At 41.9% G+C, this 17,798-nt stretch overlaps 1 protein-coding gene across 5 annotated transcripts in view; it reads left to right on the top strand.

The window, feature by feature from the left end:
- The first annotated feature begins 210 nt into the window (after positions 1–210).
- The window catches only part of PINX1 (PIN2 (TERF1) interacting telomerase inhibitor 1), a 63,878-nt gene continuing 46,290 nt past the window's right edge, over positions 211–17,798 (top strand). Inside the window, exons 1-6 of one of the 5 annotated variants that reach the window (XM_075144835.1) lie at positions 211–278; positions 5,187–5,296; positions 7,619–7,711; positions 8,450–8,528; positions 12,168–12,260; positions 14,959–15,035. In XM_075144835.1, coding sequence (XP_075000936.1) covers positions 260–278; positions 5,187–5,296; positions 7,619–7,711; positions 8,450–8,528; positions 12,168–12,260; positions 14,959–15,035 — 471 coding nt within the window. In that variant the 5' untranslated portion in view covers positions 211–259. Of the gene's footprint in view, positions 314–1,553; positions 4,911–5,186; positions 5,297–7,618; positions 7,712–8,449; positions 8,529–12,167; positions 12,261–14,958; positions 15,036–17,798 lie in introns of those variants that run through there. The other 4 variants (XM_075144838.1, XM_075144834.1, XM_075144837.1 and 1 more) reach the window with 4 other exon arrangements.

The following is a 17,798-nucleotide window of genomic DNA, read 5'->3' as shown; positions in this document are numbered from 1 at the left end:
TCCAATATCCGCCGGGAAACGCGCGCGAATAGCCCATATACACCCAACACGTCTTCTGATGTCTTTAGTAGGATTTTAGCAGGTTTACGCGTTCTATTTCCACTAGGGTGGCCGCTGAGCTCGCCTGCTTCTAGACTTTTCAATCAGGCATTTATTTTGCCGCCTTTTTCTCCGCCCGAGGTCACAAAAGCCCCCCCCAGGGGCGGGGGCACGGTGGCGTTCCCTCTCCGCGCGCCGCGGAGGGAGGGAGGCCCCCAAGATGGCGATGCTGGCGGAGCGTGAGTGCCGTTCCCCGCGGGGAGGAACCGCGCCGGCGGGGCCCGGGGCGATGCCCCTGAGAGCGGGGGAAGAGCCGTTATCCCGGGGGGCTACCCCAGATCCTGCCCACCGCCCTCACTGATGGGGCGGGGGCCGCGCTGTCCCTCCCCAAGGGTGGCGGGCGGATCCCCGCAGGCCCCGCGGTGGCTGGGTGGGGGTTTGCCTTTATGGCCGGTATTTCCTTTCAGCGCCTCGGTGCCGTCTCTGCGGCGGTGTGTTAGAGGGCAGATACCCTGAAGCCGTGGGGCCGGGGCTGTGCTGGGGGGCCGGCTGCTGTGTGGCAGCCGGGCAGGACTCGGCGGAGCCGTGTGTATGTAGGCTGCCGTGTGTATGTCTTTTGATCGTCCCCGGGATGGGCGTTTGAGCATAGCTCGGCCTCTTGTCTGTACAGGGAACCTCGGAGGTCAGCTAAATTCTGAAAAGGTTGGGAAAGGTGGGAGTGGGATGTGAAGGATTTTTAGGCAGGTGCTTCAGAAAAGGCAAGTAAATCCACTGACCTTGCGGGGAGAACTCGGGGTAAGGCCATGTGGTTGTCTGATGCTTTTTGTGTAAGGGTGTTGCTGAGTGAATCATTTTTGAAGGTTTTATTATATGCAGCCTGGTAATTTTGTTTAACCTTTTCCTGATACTGGAGTCAAATTGAGCTTCACTCTTACCTCTGCGATGATTGAGGACTTGGGCTCCCCATATCTAAAAGAATTGATTAAAACACTGGGTGAATATCCTGAGTGGTAATTCCTTCTCGGGTAAAGCTTTTCAGTTCAGGAAACAGGACTCTCTCGGGGCTGGCCAAAGTGAGAACCAAAAACTTTTGTTGCCTTCTCTTCCAAGTTAAAGATGCATTCCTGTAAAATAGCCTTTTCTAGTAAATGTAAAAATGCATATGAGAAGAAAGACTAAACTTCTCAGCTGTAGATTTTTATGTAACAGGACTAATATACTTCTGTCTGAGTACCGTTAATGTCCTTAGGTGGTTTCGGTAAACTTACTGGTGTCAGGACACCCTTAACGTGAGAGCACAGGTGTAATGAATTTGTTCGCTTGACTGCAGGAAAGATGGACTTAAGTATAATGACTAATTAGAAAATATGGTTTCCAGTGGAAAATACAGGTGTGAATTGAGGAAAACAAAATTGCATTTACATATGTAATCTTCTGATATGTAAACTTTGTTGGTCCCATTTTTCAGAATTTGTTAATTATTTTAATTCAACACTTCACATTTCAGTAGTGTAATGCTGTGTTAAGTTCACTTAACTGTAGGAAACTTTGAAATCAATTGCCTTAAAAAACAAATCTAGTTGCCGAGAGCAACCTTTGCAGACTTGTATGCCTTTGTTCATCAGCTTCAGCTGCAGTTATAATTGTGAAGCCGTGTTACAGATAATACATTTTTGTTTGCAGTTCCGGATCAAGTTCTGATGCTGTTATTAATATTCATCCTAAAAAAAAGTTTTGGGGGGGTTAATTGGTTTTACTACAGCTGTGAAAGCACATGCATTTCAGGGACTTAAAATAACTTTTCAGTGGTACCCAGTGACAGGACAAGAAGCAGCGAGTGCAAATTGAAACACAAGAAATTCCGTCTTTTTTTACCGTGAGGGTGGCCAAACACTGGAACAAATTACTCGGAGAGGCTGTGGAGTATCAGCCTGTGGAGATATTCAGGGCTGGACACAGTCCTGGACGACCTGCTTAAGCAGGGGCTTGAAGTAGCTGATCTCGAGAGGTCCTTCCAACTTCTGTGATGCCGTGAACTAAACTGGGAAAGGACAAACTCAATCATTCTATGCTCGTGTAGTGTGAATTTAAAAAAATGTATCAATTATAGAAATGGCCAAAGAGTTAGCTTTTATTTTTCACTTATTTTTAACTCCTTTTAACTTTTAGTAAACTTTGGTTAACTGTCTATCTTACTGGTGCTTATCAGGAAAAAAATATGTGTGTTAACGATGGGTTTCATAGCTTGGATTAAAAATAAAATCCCTTCTGTGGGCAGTATATTTTTTTCCGTTCGTTGGAGAAATTTAACCTGTTTATTATTCTCGTGTTATCTCTGTATATGGGCACACAGCAGGCGTTTGGATGGAAACTTTCAGAAATGATAGCTAAACACATGCTCCAGGCACAGAATTAGTCTTGGTAAAAGGGTTTAGTAATTGATCTTTTTCTAATCGTAGGGTATCAGAGTGAAGTATCTAAAGAAATGACGCTTCTCTCCACTGGATGGTGCTGCTTGCCCAGAGTTGCATTACTATCTCTAGCATCATTTTAAGAGCAGCCCAGAAGATTAACTTCTGAGCTGAATGTCTTAGCTGGAAGATAGTATGTTGTTTCCTTTCTTGCTCTTAAGATATCGGTGAACAAACATTTCTGATAAATTGTTGACGAAACAGTCTTTTTGTTGTTTGTTTGGAAAGGAGAGATGATTTTATGGTTGCTGTGTGTGGCATGAAGTTGTTCCTGGCTTGCTTAAATTCTTCTCTAAAGATGTAAGCAAGTTTGTTTATTTTCCTGCATCTAGCTTACCATATTTGAAAATAAGACTCTGTTAACCTGGCAGAAATACGAGGATTAATCTCATAACGGTAGTTATGATGTTTGAAATACTTGGATTAAAAGCACTGGAAAAGGGAAGGTCTCTTAAAATTTCATGCTTGAGAAATCTCTGTATTAGGTGCCCTTGTGTTTTGTTACCAAGGTTCTCCTGGGAGTAAAACATCTTAGGGCTTCTCTACAGAGAGATATTCAGGAAAATTAATAGAAATTAACTTTTAAACTGGATTAGTTGAACTACATCAAACAACTCAATTTGGAAGTTCATTTAAATTCACACATTCAGTTGACATGGATTACCTCTACTGTAGAGAAATCCTTAGATACATACGGCGGCTTTACAACTGTAAGAATTGCATTGAATTTAATTTCTTGGGATTTGCAAAGTCACCACCTGGGGAATGGTTACAGAGAGCATAACAGAATATGGGCATACTTAAAACGTTGTTATAGTTAGATTTTAAAAAAGGCATTGAACAGTTAGTTTTTGGTGACTGAGTGAGGGAAAGTTGATGTTAATTGAGAAAGTTTAAACAAAAGGACAAATTAAGAAATACGATTGAAAAGGAGGGCTGCTGCTCGGCTGGGCAGCATAACCTCTATTAAATTGCTTCTTTTTATTGCCCTTTATGTCGTTTGTTTCACTGTCAGCTACAGACAAAAGCAACAGCCAAGGTGTTCCCTGTTTTTCCTGGACTTAGCTTTTGCTGCCAGCTTGATAGCTTTTTAATTGATTCCCCCCACAAACCACTGGAAACTGGGGTCCTTAGAGATCATTTGCATCTTGGCCGAGGGAAGATGACAAGGCACGTTAATTGTTCCAAATTCCTAGGTCAGTGCTTCAAAGATGGCAATAAATGAGTGAACTGAGCCATGTCGCTAAGGGGACCAGGGTTTTTGTTCTCAGTGGGGCAGCAGGGAACCCTAATTTGCTTGGGCGCTTAAAATCACAGTCCACAGTGGCACTTTACCACCTTTTGTTAGCAGCACAGGCGGGGCTTGTAGTAGATGTTTCTCTGAAGGCTGCCTGTTGGAAACAAGTTGGCTCAGAGAAGTGAGCCAAGCGAGTGCTGTGTCGATTCCTCTCACAGCACTCAGTCATTTAACCTACTGTAAAATCTTTTTTATGGACTGTTTGGGGTTTCGTGAAATTCTTTATCAGACTATTACTTTTTATGGGGCTGCCACGCAGCACCTATTTTGAGCTTCAAAGCTTAGGAAGTATGTTTAAAAAAGCCACCATCATACATTCTGACAGTATTAGTTCTTCTTTAAGAACAAAACAAAAGTGGGCAAAAAATGAATCAAACATCCCTACAATATTCTGTCCCTCTGGCTCAAGTCCTAAGTGTTGCATTTCAGGGAAAGATGACTTCCTGATTATGTTGAAAGCGCCTCAGTGGACTTGGCTTCTCACTGACTTTGTATGGCCTTGGGTTAAGCGGTCATTTTTGATCCACCATTTCCCATCGTGTTTAATGAAGTGTGTAATCTTCCGGTCTCCCATTCTTTGTTTGTCTTGTTTATTTAGGTTATCTTCCTGCGTACGTTTAGGTGCACACTTAAAGTGACTGCTTAACTGTGCTAGCTTTTCTTCCTTGATTTCAATGAAGCTATTCCTGATGATAGAGGCAAGCGCACGCATGTGGGCCTGGGGGACTGTAGTTTCTTTAGTAGTCTGCATGGGACAAAGGAGTCTTGATTCTTATTTGGATCTCTTAACACCTGCAGTAATTTCCGGTGACTTTTCAGTTTCCGAATAAACAATTTTGTGGCAAATCCAAAAGCTGAAATCCCACCGCTTTGTGTTCTGTAATTCAATTTCTCTGGTCACTTATGTTTGATTTTTGACTTGGCTTTTGTTATGAAGGCAAATATTAAAACTACGTTCTGGTTAAGAGGAAGACTGGACAATGGATATTGTCCAGAACTGGGAAAGCCAGCACTGAAGTCTCATCCCCTACAGATTCCATATTGAAGCCAGATGTAAAACAAAGTTGGAATAAATATGGAATTCAGGCCTGTACACCTAAATGGTAATCCTTAAAGCCTTCCCTGAATTGCAGCCCATCCTTAGGGATGAGAACTTCCATTGCAATTTTGCTTTGGCATTCTTCACATTAATAATTAACATTTTCACTGGCCTGTTTTTTGCAGTATAATGTTTAGTAAAATTAAACGCCCAAAACGTGTTTAGTCTGGCATAAGTTCTGGTTTTGTTGCAATGAGAAGCTTTTCTTGAATTGATTAAATACTAAGAACACTGTGGAAATATAAATAGAGCCTGTTTGAATTTTTCCTTCCTGCTCTAGCCCGTAGAAGGCAGAAGTGGTCTGTGGATCCACGAAATAGCGCTTGGAGTAAAGATGAATCTAAATTTGGCCAGAAGATGCTGGAAAAGATGGGCTGGTCCAAAGGAAAGGTATGATCTAAAGGAGAGTTGTCTAGCTGAAGGGTGGGTGACTGCCGGGGAACTCTTGATCTTGGTGTTTAAAACAGCCTTGTTATTTCTGTTTGATTTATTCTTTTAAGCGTGCAGAGAATTTAAGCAATATTAGATTTTTACAATTTGTCACAAAGGTACTTGCTTGCTTGTGCCTGTCTTGCTTTCCAGTTTTTCTCCCCTCTCTTTGACAAGGTAACGTCCCCAAGGAAGAGCAGGAGTTGGCAAGTTAAATCAGGTTATGTAAGGCTTTAAGTTACCTTTATGCCCTCAGTTCTCTCTCTGGCTTTTGGTACTGTTCAAAGCAACTCCAGGACCTGCTCTAATTTTTTACCTGTTTTTAAAGGTTACTGCTGATCTGTTCCTTGAATGGCCAAAATGCAGCATTATGTGAGCTGTATTCCTTCCCTGCTCCAGCCTGTACCTGGGTGGGCTGAGGTGACTGCTTTCTGGTGCTAAAAATAATCTCTAGGTCAGTGCAGAGAGCTGCAGACATCTCAGCTGCCTCTTGAAAGCAGTTTAACTTCCACAAAGGTGCCTCAGCAAAGCTGAGATTTGGGCCTGCGAGTCAGCGTGTTTAATGAAATGAATGCACGCAAACCCCTCCACGATATTTATTTAATCCTTCTCCTCTCCCAGCCTGTTTTTTAAGAGGAATAAAAATAGGACCACTCTCAATTCTGTGAATGCATTAAAACTTAGAAAAATAAGCCTACTGTTGGATTTCTCGGTGTAGCCTACTGTTGCCTCAGTTGGCTTACAGTCAGCACATGTAAATCTGGCTTCTGACTGCCTCTAGTTTCACGAACAAGCAGTGGTACCTGATTCAAAGGCTGCTAAGGTCAAGGAACTTGACAATAACAGAATTGGTTTCACTAGGCTTTAGACCAGACTGTTAAGAGTATGGAGCTTGAGTACTGTCGTTTTATGTAAATTGTACGCACAGGTGTTTTGTGTGTCTAAGATTAAAATAGATATGTAAACCAGGGTAGAAAAAATGCTGTTGAATGTTCTGATTGTATTTTAGGCAGTCAGCTTCTCTGACCATAGATAACGTCTTTGCCATTATGAACACTGTTTGTGTCAGGGTGTGAAAGGAAGGCCTCATGCTGTTTTCTGTCTGTCACCCCCTATCTTCTTCACAACAAGAAGTTTCCTACTTGAGCTACTGCATCTTCCTTTTTACAACAGTTATAGCTGTACAAGAAGAATTTATGTCTCCATGTCACTACAAACGCAGACAAATGGAACCTTAGCTTGATCAAATTAATGGGCAAAAGCCCATCTGTGCAGTGAAATTAAGCTGCTTACGCTAGTCCTGTTATTAGTTGAATTGGAATTGGGTCATGGCAGGATGTGTAGCCAAGTGTCCTGCTTGCTTCCATACTTTTTGGTTAGCAGAAGTTTCAAGGTAAATTTTCCACCCCACTGACCAAATAAACTCTTCTGGATTTGTAATAGCAACAGCATTTTTCAAATATGCCTCATTGCTTCAAATATTAGATATGCCCAGGATCTATCCACAGGGCTTCTCTCCACTACTCCACCACATACATGTTTATTGTAGCCAAACACTTAGCTGATGATTTGTTACTGGTGGCAGATGAGGGAAAAAGCAGGTAGATACCAGAAATAAAGTTTTAAACCAAATGCTTTGTCTTTTTTTTCCCCGATCGTACAATTAAGAAAGATAATACTGGGCCTAAAGATTGCTTCCCAGATTTGAATGATTATGGTTTTTAGGGTAGACAAACCCAACATGTGTTTGCTCCAATATCTTCATCAAATTATGAGTGTGAATGAGATGGAAGAAGTTCTTAATGTCCTGCTAGCTCCAATCTGATCCTCCCCCCACCGCTTCCCTCCCATGTAACTTCGTTCTGTGTTGTACATTCTATGTGGCATCTGTCTTACAGCCGTCACGCAGCTGCCTTCCCAATGACGGAGGTATTTTTGGTGAGAGGCATGTTCTTTTTATGTAGTGTCTTGTTTTAAAATTGTAAACACTTTGGACTTGCCTAGGAATGTCAGGTGGCTTCCTGATTAATCACCCAACTACTTAATGTTGTTGCTATTTTAGTGTTTATAATACTTTGCTGGAGGCTTAAGTAGTAAATTAAAAAAACTTAATATCTCATGTGTGCTAATGCCTGTGAATTAATTCAGTTACAGGCAAGGAAATAAATAGTAAGTTGTGGTTTCTTGCTGTATTTCATTGCAAACTGTCTTACAGTACAAAAGCTGTAGTTGCATAGTCACTGCTGTAAAATCCTTACGTTTCTACCCTTAAATCCTCATTAGGGTCTTGGGGCTCAGGAACAAGGAAATACAGAACATATCAAGGTTCAGGTGAAAAACAACACGCTGGGGTTAGGAGCAACCATCAATTACGAGGTGAGCAATAGACCCAGGTAAGGAAACGGCTCCCATTTCAGCAAAGGCACGTTCTTTGTAATGGGACGTTAGTGGAATCTGTTGTCACATCTGGTGGCAGCATGTACCGATGCGAACGTCTCTGCAGAAACTCTTGACCTGGAGTTTAGTTCTGCTTTGTTGGGTGTTTCAGGAGTAAATACCTGCTTGGAAAGGTTACAGTGAATTCTGGGAGCAGGCTGTTCAGATATTTTTTTGCTTCCAAGCAAATAACTGAAATACTTGCTTTCTCCCTGTGTCTTCTGCCCAACTTAGCTTTATGCCTTCTGTCCCTCTTCCTGATACAGTCACCTTTCTGACTGGAGTTTAGGTATTTAGGCAGAGCAAAATGTGATCCTCAAGGTGCTTGTCTCATAATCAACATCTTAAGTAACTTTGTTGCTGGAAAAAAACACACTAGTATTTCCTGCCTACTTTTGAAAACATCTTGCGCAGACAGGGGACACGCAGAGCCAACAGCAGCTCAGTATTGTTTAAGGACTTACAAACACAACCTTTACCATTTCTGCACTTTGGAGTCACTGAGCCAGCTGTTAGCGTTGCCACCTGTGGAGCTTCTGAGGGTCCCTCCCACCAACAAGGATTGAGTATATACGATTAAGTTACTTCTTAGAGTGCAGAGTCTTAGTATCTGTTTTAGCAAAACTTCTGTTAGTTCTGAAAACTTTTGCCTTGTATTCATGTGGGTGATATTTACAGGACAACTGGATTGCTCATCAGGATGACTTCAACCAGCTTCTGGCTGAACTGAATGATTGCCATGGACAGGGTGAAACAGGTAGGTTCATGCTTTTCTCAATCAGATGCTGGAAGCTTTGCAGAGTTTCCATTCTTTGTCTTAAAAGGCTAGCTGAGGCCCTTTGGGCTGCTGATAGTCTCCTTGCTGAGGTTGACAACTCCCCCTTCTTCCCCTTCTCCCCCAAAGCCAGTGGGAGCTGAAGGACATGTTGCCATCCATGACCATGCTCAAGTTTGTCAGCCTGGGTGTGTAAATCTCAGTGGATTGGTTTTGCTCTCAGACAGGCCTCTATTAAAGGCTTTTTGTTGGGGAAAGCAAACATAAAATTTTGAACTTGTTTGTTTTATCCAGGACCACGACATGGGGGACCTTTTGCTGGGATGTACTACAGCAGCGCTTGTTTCTTTATAAAGCAACCAGAGCCAGTATGAAGGCTAACACCACAATCACTCACCATTGCAATGCGTTTGCCTTCCTTTTACTAATGAACTGTCACACCTGGCTTCCATGCTCTGGTGGTTTCTTAAATACCTACTTTTCCTGTCCTCAGAGAGCTGCTTCTTAGCTTTTGACTCAGGGTTATGCGTCTCTGTTTTGAGTGTGGTATAATGTGATTTTTGTAGCCCTGATGTAGAGCAACAAGTGGGGAAACTACACAACTTTCCCAAAAGGGCTATTTATAAAGTCTTTTAATTTTGAAAAGCTTTGTACAGTTTGACCTTGGTTTGTAAAAATGAAGTTATTCAAAACTGGTGGGTGTGAGCTTACAGAAAGTATTGTACACATCAAATGGTTTATCATCTCTCCTTTAGTTAGACTCAAGTTTAAACTCTGATCATATATCTAAACAACTTTCTGTGGAGTGTTGTTAAACCAAGGGCTTCTGTTTGGACACAGCACTGTCCACGTACCGCTAGTGGCAGAATTGCCAGCTTACTGAATTTAGCAACTGTTCATTCATTCATTCTTAACATTTGAGCACAGAAGGTTTTCTAGGAGAGGAAAGGTAGAAAGAGCAGGAAAATCACTTAGCAAGAAGGATCACATTTGGTTTCTAATCTTAGAGAACTAAGATTAAAATTCTGAACCTGATGTGGTTTTTTTAGTTCCTGTGTAAGTTATCCTTGTGCATTGGAGCCCTAATCATGGTTTGAGGCCACACAGTGCTAGGTGCTGTAGTCAAGTCCTCAAGAGGTAGAATAGCATATCGTAGGGAAATTCCAAAAGTTCCTTTCTACCTTTATAACTAAATCCTACCCAAGTTCCAACTTGAGCCATGGGAAGATCAGTTAGGTGTAACTGGTGGGAAACCTGCAAGCTGATGAGCAGAGAGCTGAAATGACTTGCCCAAGGACACAGTGAGTCAGCACAGAGGCAGGTTCATTGAGCAAGGCTGTCTTGTTCCGAAATCTGTGCAGTATTCCCTGGGTCATCTGTGCTTATGCAAAGTGGCCCCTGAAAACAGTATTTCTCCCTGTTTTATTCAGTTATTTTTCCTTGGTCTTTTTAGGAGCTGGGATGAGAGTTTTCAATCACTGAGGACAAATTTGGGTGCATGTTGAAAATTCCCGGTCAGAATCACGTTTGGTGATTTGCAGACTGCAAGCATTGCTCTGAAACTTGTTTTTTTGGCAATTGTTTAAGCTGGCAAAACTCATCCAGATAACTCTGCCTGCAGCTGTGCTACAGGATCAAATGTTACATTATTGGCCATTATCCAGTTTCAAATTGCATTAAAAGTCAGCTGAAAAACTTCATTGTTCTTAAATAACTGGTGTAGTTGCCAGAGTTGGATTGCAATTAGAGATCGGGAAGGAAGGGCCCCGTGGTGGTTAGTATGCCAACATTCAAATACCCTCAATGTACATAGTTTTAGCTTTCTTTTCTTTTTTTCTAGCTGAGCACCTAGTGAGGAGTTTTGATTTTTGGCTCTTTTGCTGGGATACTAAGTGATGATGACTGTGTCCCTTTCCCATTTGTAAAATGGGGCAACAACATGCTGGCCATGTCCGTAAAGTGCTTTGGAATATTCATCTGTATTAGATTTGCTATAGAAATGACACATGGCTTTATTGCTATGACTAAATTGCTTTAAAAAGCACGTTAATATTCCTGCAGTGCTTGCTCAGTTTGTCAGAGGATTTACCAGTCACCAGAAGACACAGGGATGTACCTACCTGTCCACTGCAAGTGCCAGCACGTTTGTGAAATTCCTCCTTGAAGGCACAAGGCGGTGCTGCTGCCCCTTTCGCTGTAAGAATAAAGCGGAGGAGGAAGCCCTGTGGAAATACTTTGCTGTGTAATATTCCCTTCGGTACAAGTGGATCGGAGAGCAGACTCAATGTGCCTCATCTCTGATCAGGATATTTTAGTTGCGATGCTTACTTTCCCCGTAGACCCTTTTTATTGAGGATTTTTGAGTTGACTGCAAACTCTGTCTAAAACTGACTTTGCTGGTCCTTCCTTTTCTCATTAGGGCTTAGTGTGTGAATGGAAGAGTAGATCTCAGGCTGCTCTCTGGGAGTCAGCTCTCCCACTGCAGGCTGCGGATTTCACTTTTAGGTCAATGACTCTTTCATCAGGTGTCACTACCTATCAAACAGTGAAGTGCTGTAATTCCAATGTCAGAAAAGCTTGGTCTGCAGAGCTTTCAGGGGTGGGATCATATGAAAAAGGTGACTCAGCTTGGCCCTCGGGGTATGGGTTGATTTCCCTACCCATCCCAGTTGCCACTGGGAGGAAAAAAAACATCTCACCAGAGTAGTTTTTTTGTAGAGCTACAGACCAGAGAATCCCGTGGTGCCTATGTCTTTTCAGGACAGGACTAATAAAGTAGTTACTAACCGGACAGCAGGTTACCTCCTTTTGAGAATTTCTTGTAAATTAACAGGCTCTGTGGATGCAAAGAGTACGTCCGTACCAGTAAAATAACCTGCCACAGCACAGGAACTTGATATCTCTACTGTTAAATAGTTAGACTAAATCTTCACATGGTTTTGACCTGCACAAGCTAACATTCTCCCAAACAACTCCTGAGTGAATTTGGGACTCGGCCAACCCCAGAGACATTCCCAGTGGACAGTTTAGATGCAGTCCCTCTTCTGGAAGCTAGGAAAATTAAATAATATGGATGTGGCAATTTGTTCTAGCTGGCCTCAGGGACAGAAAAGCTCTGCCACCGTTTAATTTCCTTACACAGATGTATCAGACTGTGTCCAGATAGAGGCACTTTGTGTAGTGCTAGAAGTGGAAAGTCTGTCTGTGTGATATTTTTTTTCCTTTTTCTTTCTAGCCAGTCAGATTCAGTATTTTATTTTGTACTATTTCTTACATCTTTCTGAGACTCTGGCACTGGAGATATTTTGTAACGAACAGCACAGTAAACCCTGACCTATTATTCTTTTATTACCATAGAAGCGGTGTTAAATTGGACTTTGGCTTTGACCTGGAGTACCTGTATCTGCCTTTTCAAATTACATTAGATTGGAAATGGGAAGGGAACGGGATGTGGCAAAAAAAATCAAGCAGTAACATGTCTCGGACAAAACTTACCATGCTTCCTTCAGTAATATTGTGATATGTTGTTGAGACTTGGTTTTGAGAGAGAAAGTTAAATACACTGATGTTTGAATTTGGTGGTTAGTGTGCCACTAATAGGGTTGGAACCTGTTTTTTTAGGGTCCACAGTGAATAATGAGAAGAAAACATTCAGTCTCGAAGAAAAATCCAAATCTTCCAAGAAACGTGTCCATTATATGAAGTTTGCAAAAGGTAAGAGGAGTTTTGTTGTTTCATAAGCTCTAGCCAATATTAGAAAAAAAAAAAACAACGTGTCAAGGTGATCTGTTGCCTTCTGGGGTCTAAATTTGGAAGTAAAGTCTTAGTTTAGAAACATCCCCTGCAGCAACTTACTTAGAGCTATAATATGCTGTTCCTCTTTATTTTGGACAATTTTGGATGGCTTTAGGCTGATATTGTTGAATAAAACAATTTCTGTCTGAAGGAACCATCAGCTGAATAAAGGAACAGTGAATATTCTGAGTGATCTGTGCATGGGCAGGGGATGGGCGGGGGAGGCAAAGGTGATAACAGTTACTTGGGCATCTGCACCGCACTATCCCCTGCAATCTCCAGTAAACCCAGCTAAGAGATCATGTGGATAAGATCAGGGATCAGATTAAACCTGAATGCAGGAAGAGGAAAGCCCTCTTACATCTATCAGATGCTTTGTTGGATAAATTAGGACAGCGGTTGGTGGCCACAAAAACTGTATCAAGAACTCATAGAGTTTAGTAATTTCTTTTTTTCTTAGAGTGATGACATTATTTTATCCATCCCTGGTTTTGGCTCTTGACCATTGTTCGATCCCTTGCTGTATTTCTCTGTTGGTTGTCTTCCCCTTTTACACACGCATGTGCACATGGTGTGTTGTGTATATGTGTTTCAGTGTATGGATAGGATTGGTTTCCACAAATGGCTAATTTATTGTACTTAAATGTACTGTGTAATGTTTTCTGGTAACAAATGCCGCTGCTAAAACAGAAATAATTGACGTGTGAGTAGAGGCCAAATTCTGTTATTGAGGTTCGGATTTTTTGATTAAATAATTCAGCCTACAAGTCAAATGTGTTAACATGACTCTGCCACTTTATGACATTAAACAATTAAATTGGTTCAGGGCTTGCAAGTACAGAGGCCGTGGCCTGTTTGAGGTAATAGCAAAGAGGATTTATTTTGATTTGGATTTAATCTTTTACTAAATATAGAGAAAAAAGAAGGGTCCTTTGAGCATGTAAAATATGGAGCAAGGCTTTCATATTAACAATATCCCTTATTTGTTTGGCTGCAGTATTTCTATAAGGTAGGCCCCTGTTTGACTGTACCCTCTGTGGTTTAAAAAAACAGGGAAATTGTCCTTTTTCAGGAAAAGAGGAAAAGTTATTTGAGAAAGGCTAATGTTGTTGTGGCCCTTGTTGTTCAAGTCCGATCCTGCTTCCTTTTAGACTAAACAAGACAAGCTCACACAAAAGCAACGATAGAAAATTCCATTTCTGGTGCTATTTTGTAGCCTCGCTGCTGGAGGAACATAGGCACCCCACACAGCCTTAGCAGCCACATTTGCATCTGGGAAATACACACCAATATGAGATTAAGACAGTGATTTCAATTGCTTTTCTAGTAGCTGTTCCCCTGTGATGCTGCAAAAGATTTGGACTGTCAGCTGAGTGGGGTTTTTGTTAGAGAATGCAAAAAGAGGTGGGGGATACACTTGCTGGGGGGAAGGCATGGAAAGAAAGCATAGGGTGAGAGGAGGAGCAGCAGGAATATAAGTCTCATGTTCCAAGCCTTGGCCAGGACAAAGCTGGAAACAGGCACCAGTCTCATCCAGCTTGCTTGGGAAAGGACGTCTGGAGGCTGTGCAGTGAGACACCAGAAAGTTGGATAATGCTTTCTCCTCAAGGCTGATGTGTCTGCTTACCCTCTGCGGGCAGTTAAGGATCCTGCGAAGAAGAAACAGGTGGAATAGTCAGATATTTCTTTTTTGTCCCTTACAAGTGCTTAGTTTCATTTCGAGGTCAGTGATTTTAGAATCAGTCAAGTGGAGTAAGACCCCAGCAGACTCCTAATAAGTTGGCCTATCTGGACTAATTTTGTTTCTTTAACTTTTGCTGACCTTTTTTTTAAAGAATTTTCTGAGACAAGCTGTGGACAACTCATAAAGGCTTCTGCACTGTGGAATCAGCTGAACTTTTGCCAGTATCTCAGAATATCACATCACACCCTTTTTCTTCCCCTCCTGCTCCATGTCTGATACTCAGCTAGCCATAGAACAGTCAGATGAGAGTAATAGTCCTACTGGAACTCAGAGAAATCTTTGCTTCACCCTTGAAATTGTTTTAAGTTGGAATAATCCAGTGTGTTGCAGAGATGGAGGTTTGGCTTTTCCGAAGCAATTTCATGAATCAAAGAAAAGCCCCCACTGAGTAGAGAGAGATTTTTTTTTTCTCCACTGTATCGAGCAGCTATAACTCCCTAGCTCTGTCAGAGGCAGGGAATTCTCATGAGAATCCCAAGATGTGCAGTTTCTCCTTGAACTTTTCTTGCATGTAGGAGGTGACAACTCTTCTTTCCCTTTAGCGTAGTGCAGGCTGCTTCCCTCGTCTTGCTATGACAATTGCAGCATTGGGGGGGGAACAAGCTGCTATTATATGTTACCCTGTGGGCATGCACCAGCAGGCTGTGGTTGTCTCCTCACCAGCCTTTCCCTCCACATACACACATTTCCTACTGTATGAGGCAGCCATTGTCAGCCTTCATTTACTGTCTTTAACATTCTCCTCCTGATTTTTTTTCACCTCCAAAAAATATTTCTCTACCTCCATGGGTCACAGTTTGTGTTATCAAAATGTACCTGTCATCACCAGATGTGAAGATTGTGGCGCTTTTTACCTCCCCTTACCCCTTTCAGGTAAGGATCTCTCTTCGCGCAGTGAAGATGATCTGTCCTGCATATTTGGGAAGCGACAGAAGAGTATGAAGACACAGGTAAACAAGAGGCTTCACCTTTCTCTTGTTTCCTTGCATATTTTCCGTTGTAACAAAACCATATTTAAATGTCTTTCTGCTAAGAGATTACCACGTGCCCATCAAAAGCAAGGGGTCTTCTGCCTGTGAAATTACTGTTGTTTCTACGTGAAGGCTACAGGTGGATGGCTGTGCTCTGAACTGTTAGGAAATGAGAGTGAATTTAATACATGTTTTTGTGAATTATTGTGATGTAACTTCTTTGGAGTTAGGAAACGTCAGTATTTTAATTTTACACGTTAGGCAATATACCTTGCAAAATAGATAAATTTTGCTTGATCCATAAATATCCGAAACAAAAGTTGACATTCAGTAGCAACTGGCCAATCTCAACAAACTGCCCCTATTTTCACAAGAATTGGGAGAGGTTGAGCAGCTGCAAAATCGTGCTCATCTTTGAACAAAGGATTCAAAGATGGCTTGAATACTGATAAATACTTAACGAGAAGATTTTTCCCCAACTTTGTGTAATGAGATCAAGGTTTGTACTAGCATTTATTTTATTTTATTTGTGTATTCATTAGCATTTTACACTTGCAGAGAACAGACCTGCTATTTCAGTATCTAAAATAACAGGCGTACACTGCGACATGACTAATGTATCCAGAAAAATTCTTTGGAAAAGATAACATCTGGAAAAGCAGAAATGAATATGTAGCAAGAATTGCCCTGTCGGTTCAGAGGTCTCTGAAGTCTCTTGTAGTTAGAGGGAAAGATGGGGCCTCAAATTAAATGGAAATTTCTGAAATACCCTGTATGTGTTTTGCACTTTGCTCATTGTGCAGTACTCTTGAAAATTGCTCTGTAACTTCACTGTAGGCCACTGTGAACTTTGGGAGGAGAGGAATAGGGGGAAGAATGTGCTAAGAGATCCTGGGTAGTAGTGAAAGTAATACAAGGTTTGTAGCTGTGTAAATGCTAGGTGGAATGACAAGGGAGCTTGTGAAGAACAAATAGCGATCCACTGGGGATTATTCACTGGAAAAAACTCTTACTATAAAATAAGTAATATTTCAGTGGGGTGTCTCGAATTGAACAGTTTGAAGGATTTGGTCTTGCCATTATGTCATATAGTGTTATAATTTCAGTGAATCTGTTGTAGGTTTTAAAGTCATTGGTAGGACAGAGAAAAATGTCAAGTCTGTTTTCTAAGTACTGTTCTCTAAACTACAAAAATACAGTTACAGTTAATTAAACTGGGAGGCTAGAAGAAATTTGAACAAATTAAGAACTGTCCTGTCTTGTCTGCCACTGTGAAAAACAGTATGAACCTTTGTTACAAGTCACATGGTTTGGCTTGAAAGGTGAGATCTTGGGAGGAGGCCATCAGCCACAACAGAACCCATCTTAACTTACTACTGTCTTGAAATAAGCGTTTGGGGACTTCAAGTCCATGAGAGCGGTTAGAGGTCTCAAATGCTGCAGGTAAGCTTGCACTGTCGGAGCCCCCTTGATTAACACTTCTGATCACCTAAATCTGCTATGGGTCTACTTCTTGGCTCCCTTGCTGCCAGATCAATATGAAGTAAGACAAACTGGGATTTAATGCAGATCAACAGTGCTGTGGTTAAGGGAGTAGGTTTTGGCCACCCATGAGTTGTCCCAAATAGTTGGTCTTGTTTTCTCTGCGTGTCCTGCATCTTTTGAAACGAAAAATAAATTTGGAAAGCGCTGTTGCTGCTTCTGGGACTTAATCCTGCAAAGCGTTTGTTCTTTTGTTGATAGACACTGCAGATCAGGTGCCTTTATGGCTGCTTGTGAAGGGTATGTAAGTTTGTGCATGCGTTTGCTAATTCCTTGACCGATGCAGTGGTTGGCTGATGGCTACTGTGCAGATTTCCTTTTTCCCATCACTGAACACTGAGCTAATGGGTCAAGGTTCTGGCAAAAAGTCACAGACTGTTCCCTGTTAAGCACCCAGATTTCCACATGCAAATACAGGCAGGAGGTAATGTAATTTGGAGCTGCATTGTCGTCTTCTGACTACCGTCTGCTGCTAAGCAGCCACAGGGAGAGAAAGCCAGAGGCAGCACAATTGCTTTTTTTTTGGTTTTTTTTTCCCCTCTCCTTTTCTTCATGGATCAGAGATCTGTGGAGTTTGCACAGAACAAAAATGCATTGCTCAGGCCCTCCAGCTCTGAACAATTTCATTTCATTGCACCCATGAACTCTCATGATCCCTTTCCATCATGTTCCAGAGCCTGGTCCTTAAGGTGGCATAAATGGAACTGCCCCGTGAGGATTTGCAGTACTGTTCTCTGTGTGTGTTTGCATTCTGTTTTGAAATCCCTAGGCTCTGGGCATTTCCATGATGTGGCAGAGAGCGCACTGCAGGAGCAGGAAAGTGCTGTCATTCTCCTGGAAGTGAGTTGGTCCTATCTGTTTCTATGTAGAGATAATGTAGGAAGAGTCCTGGTGTCCATCAGAGCCCTGAGGTATGCCTTCGGGCTGTGGTAGGCTGCAGTCCCTTTTAATTGCAGCTCCTGCAACCGTTAGTAACAGTTGTATGCAGTGGTCCCTGTTCAAGCTGTAGTTGCAACTGAGATGATACAAGGAAGTACCTGTAATGTATTGATCCTGTAGCTTGAAGTCCTATCTTTAAGGCACTTTCTGAGGTATTAGATTCCTCTTTTTTCAGAGGTGCAGTTTGAGAAGCATTCAGTAAAAATTTGGTTTGGATTGAATGACCTGTCCTCAACTCGCCATAGAGTTGTCATCTTTTGA

This window comes from Calonectris borealis, chromosome 3 (assembly GCF_964195595.1).
Source record: "Calonectris borealis chromosome 3, bCalBor7.hap1.2, whole genome shotgun sequence".
Classification (NCBI taxonomy): domain Eukaryota; kingdom Metazoa; phylum Chordata; class Aves; order Procellariiformes; family Procellariidae; genus Calonectris; species Calonectris borealis.
Note: the sequence above shows the minus strand (reverse complement) of the source record. Positions and strands in the feature narration are given on the sequence as shown.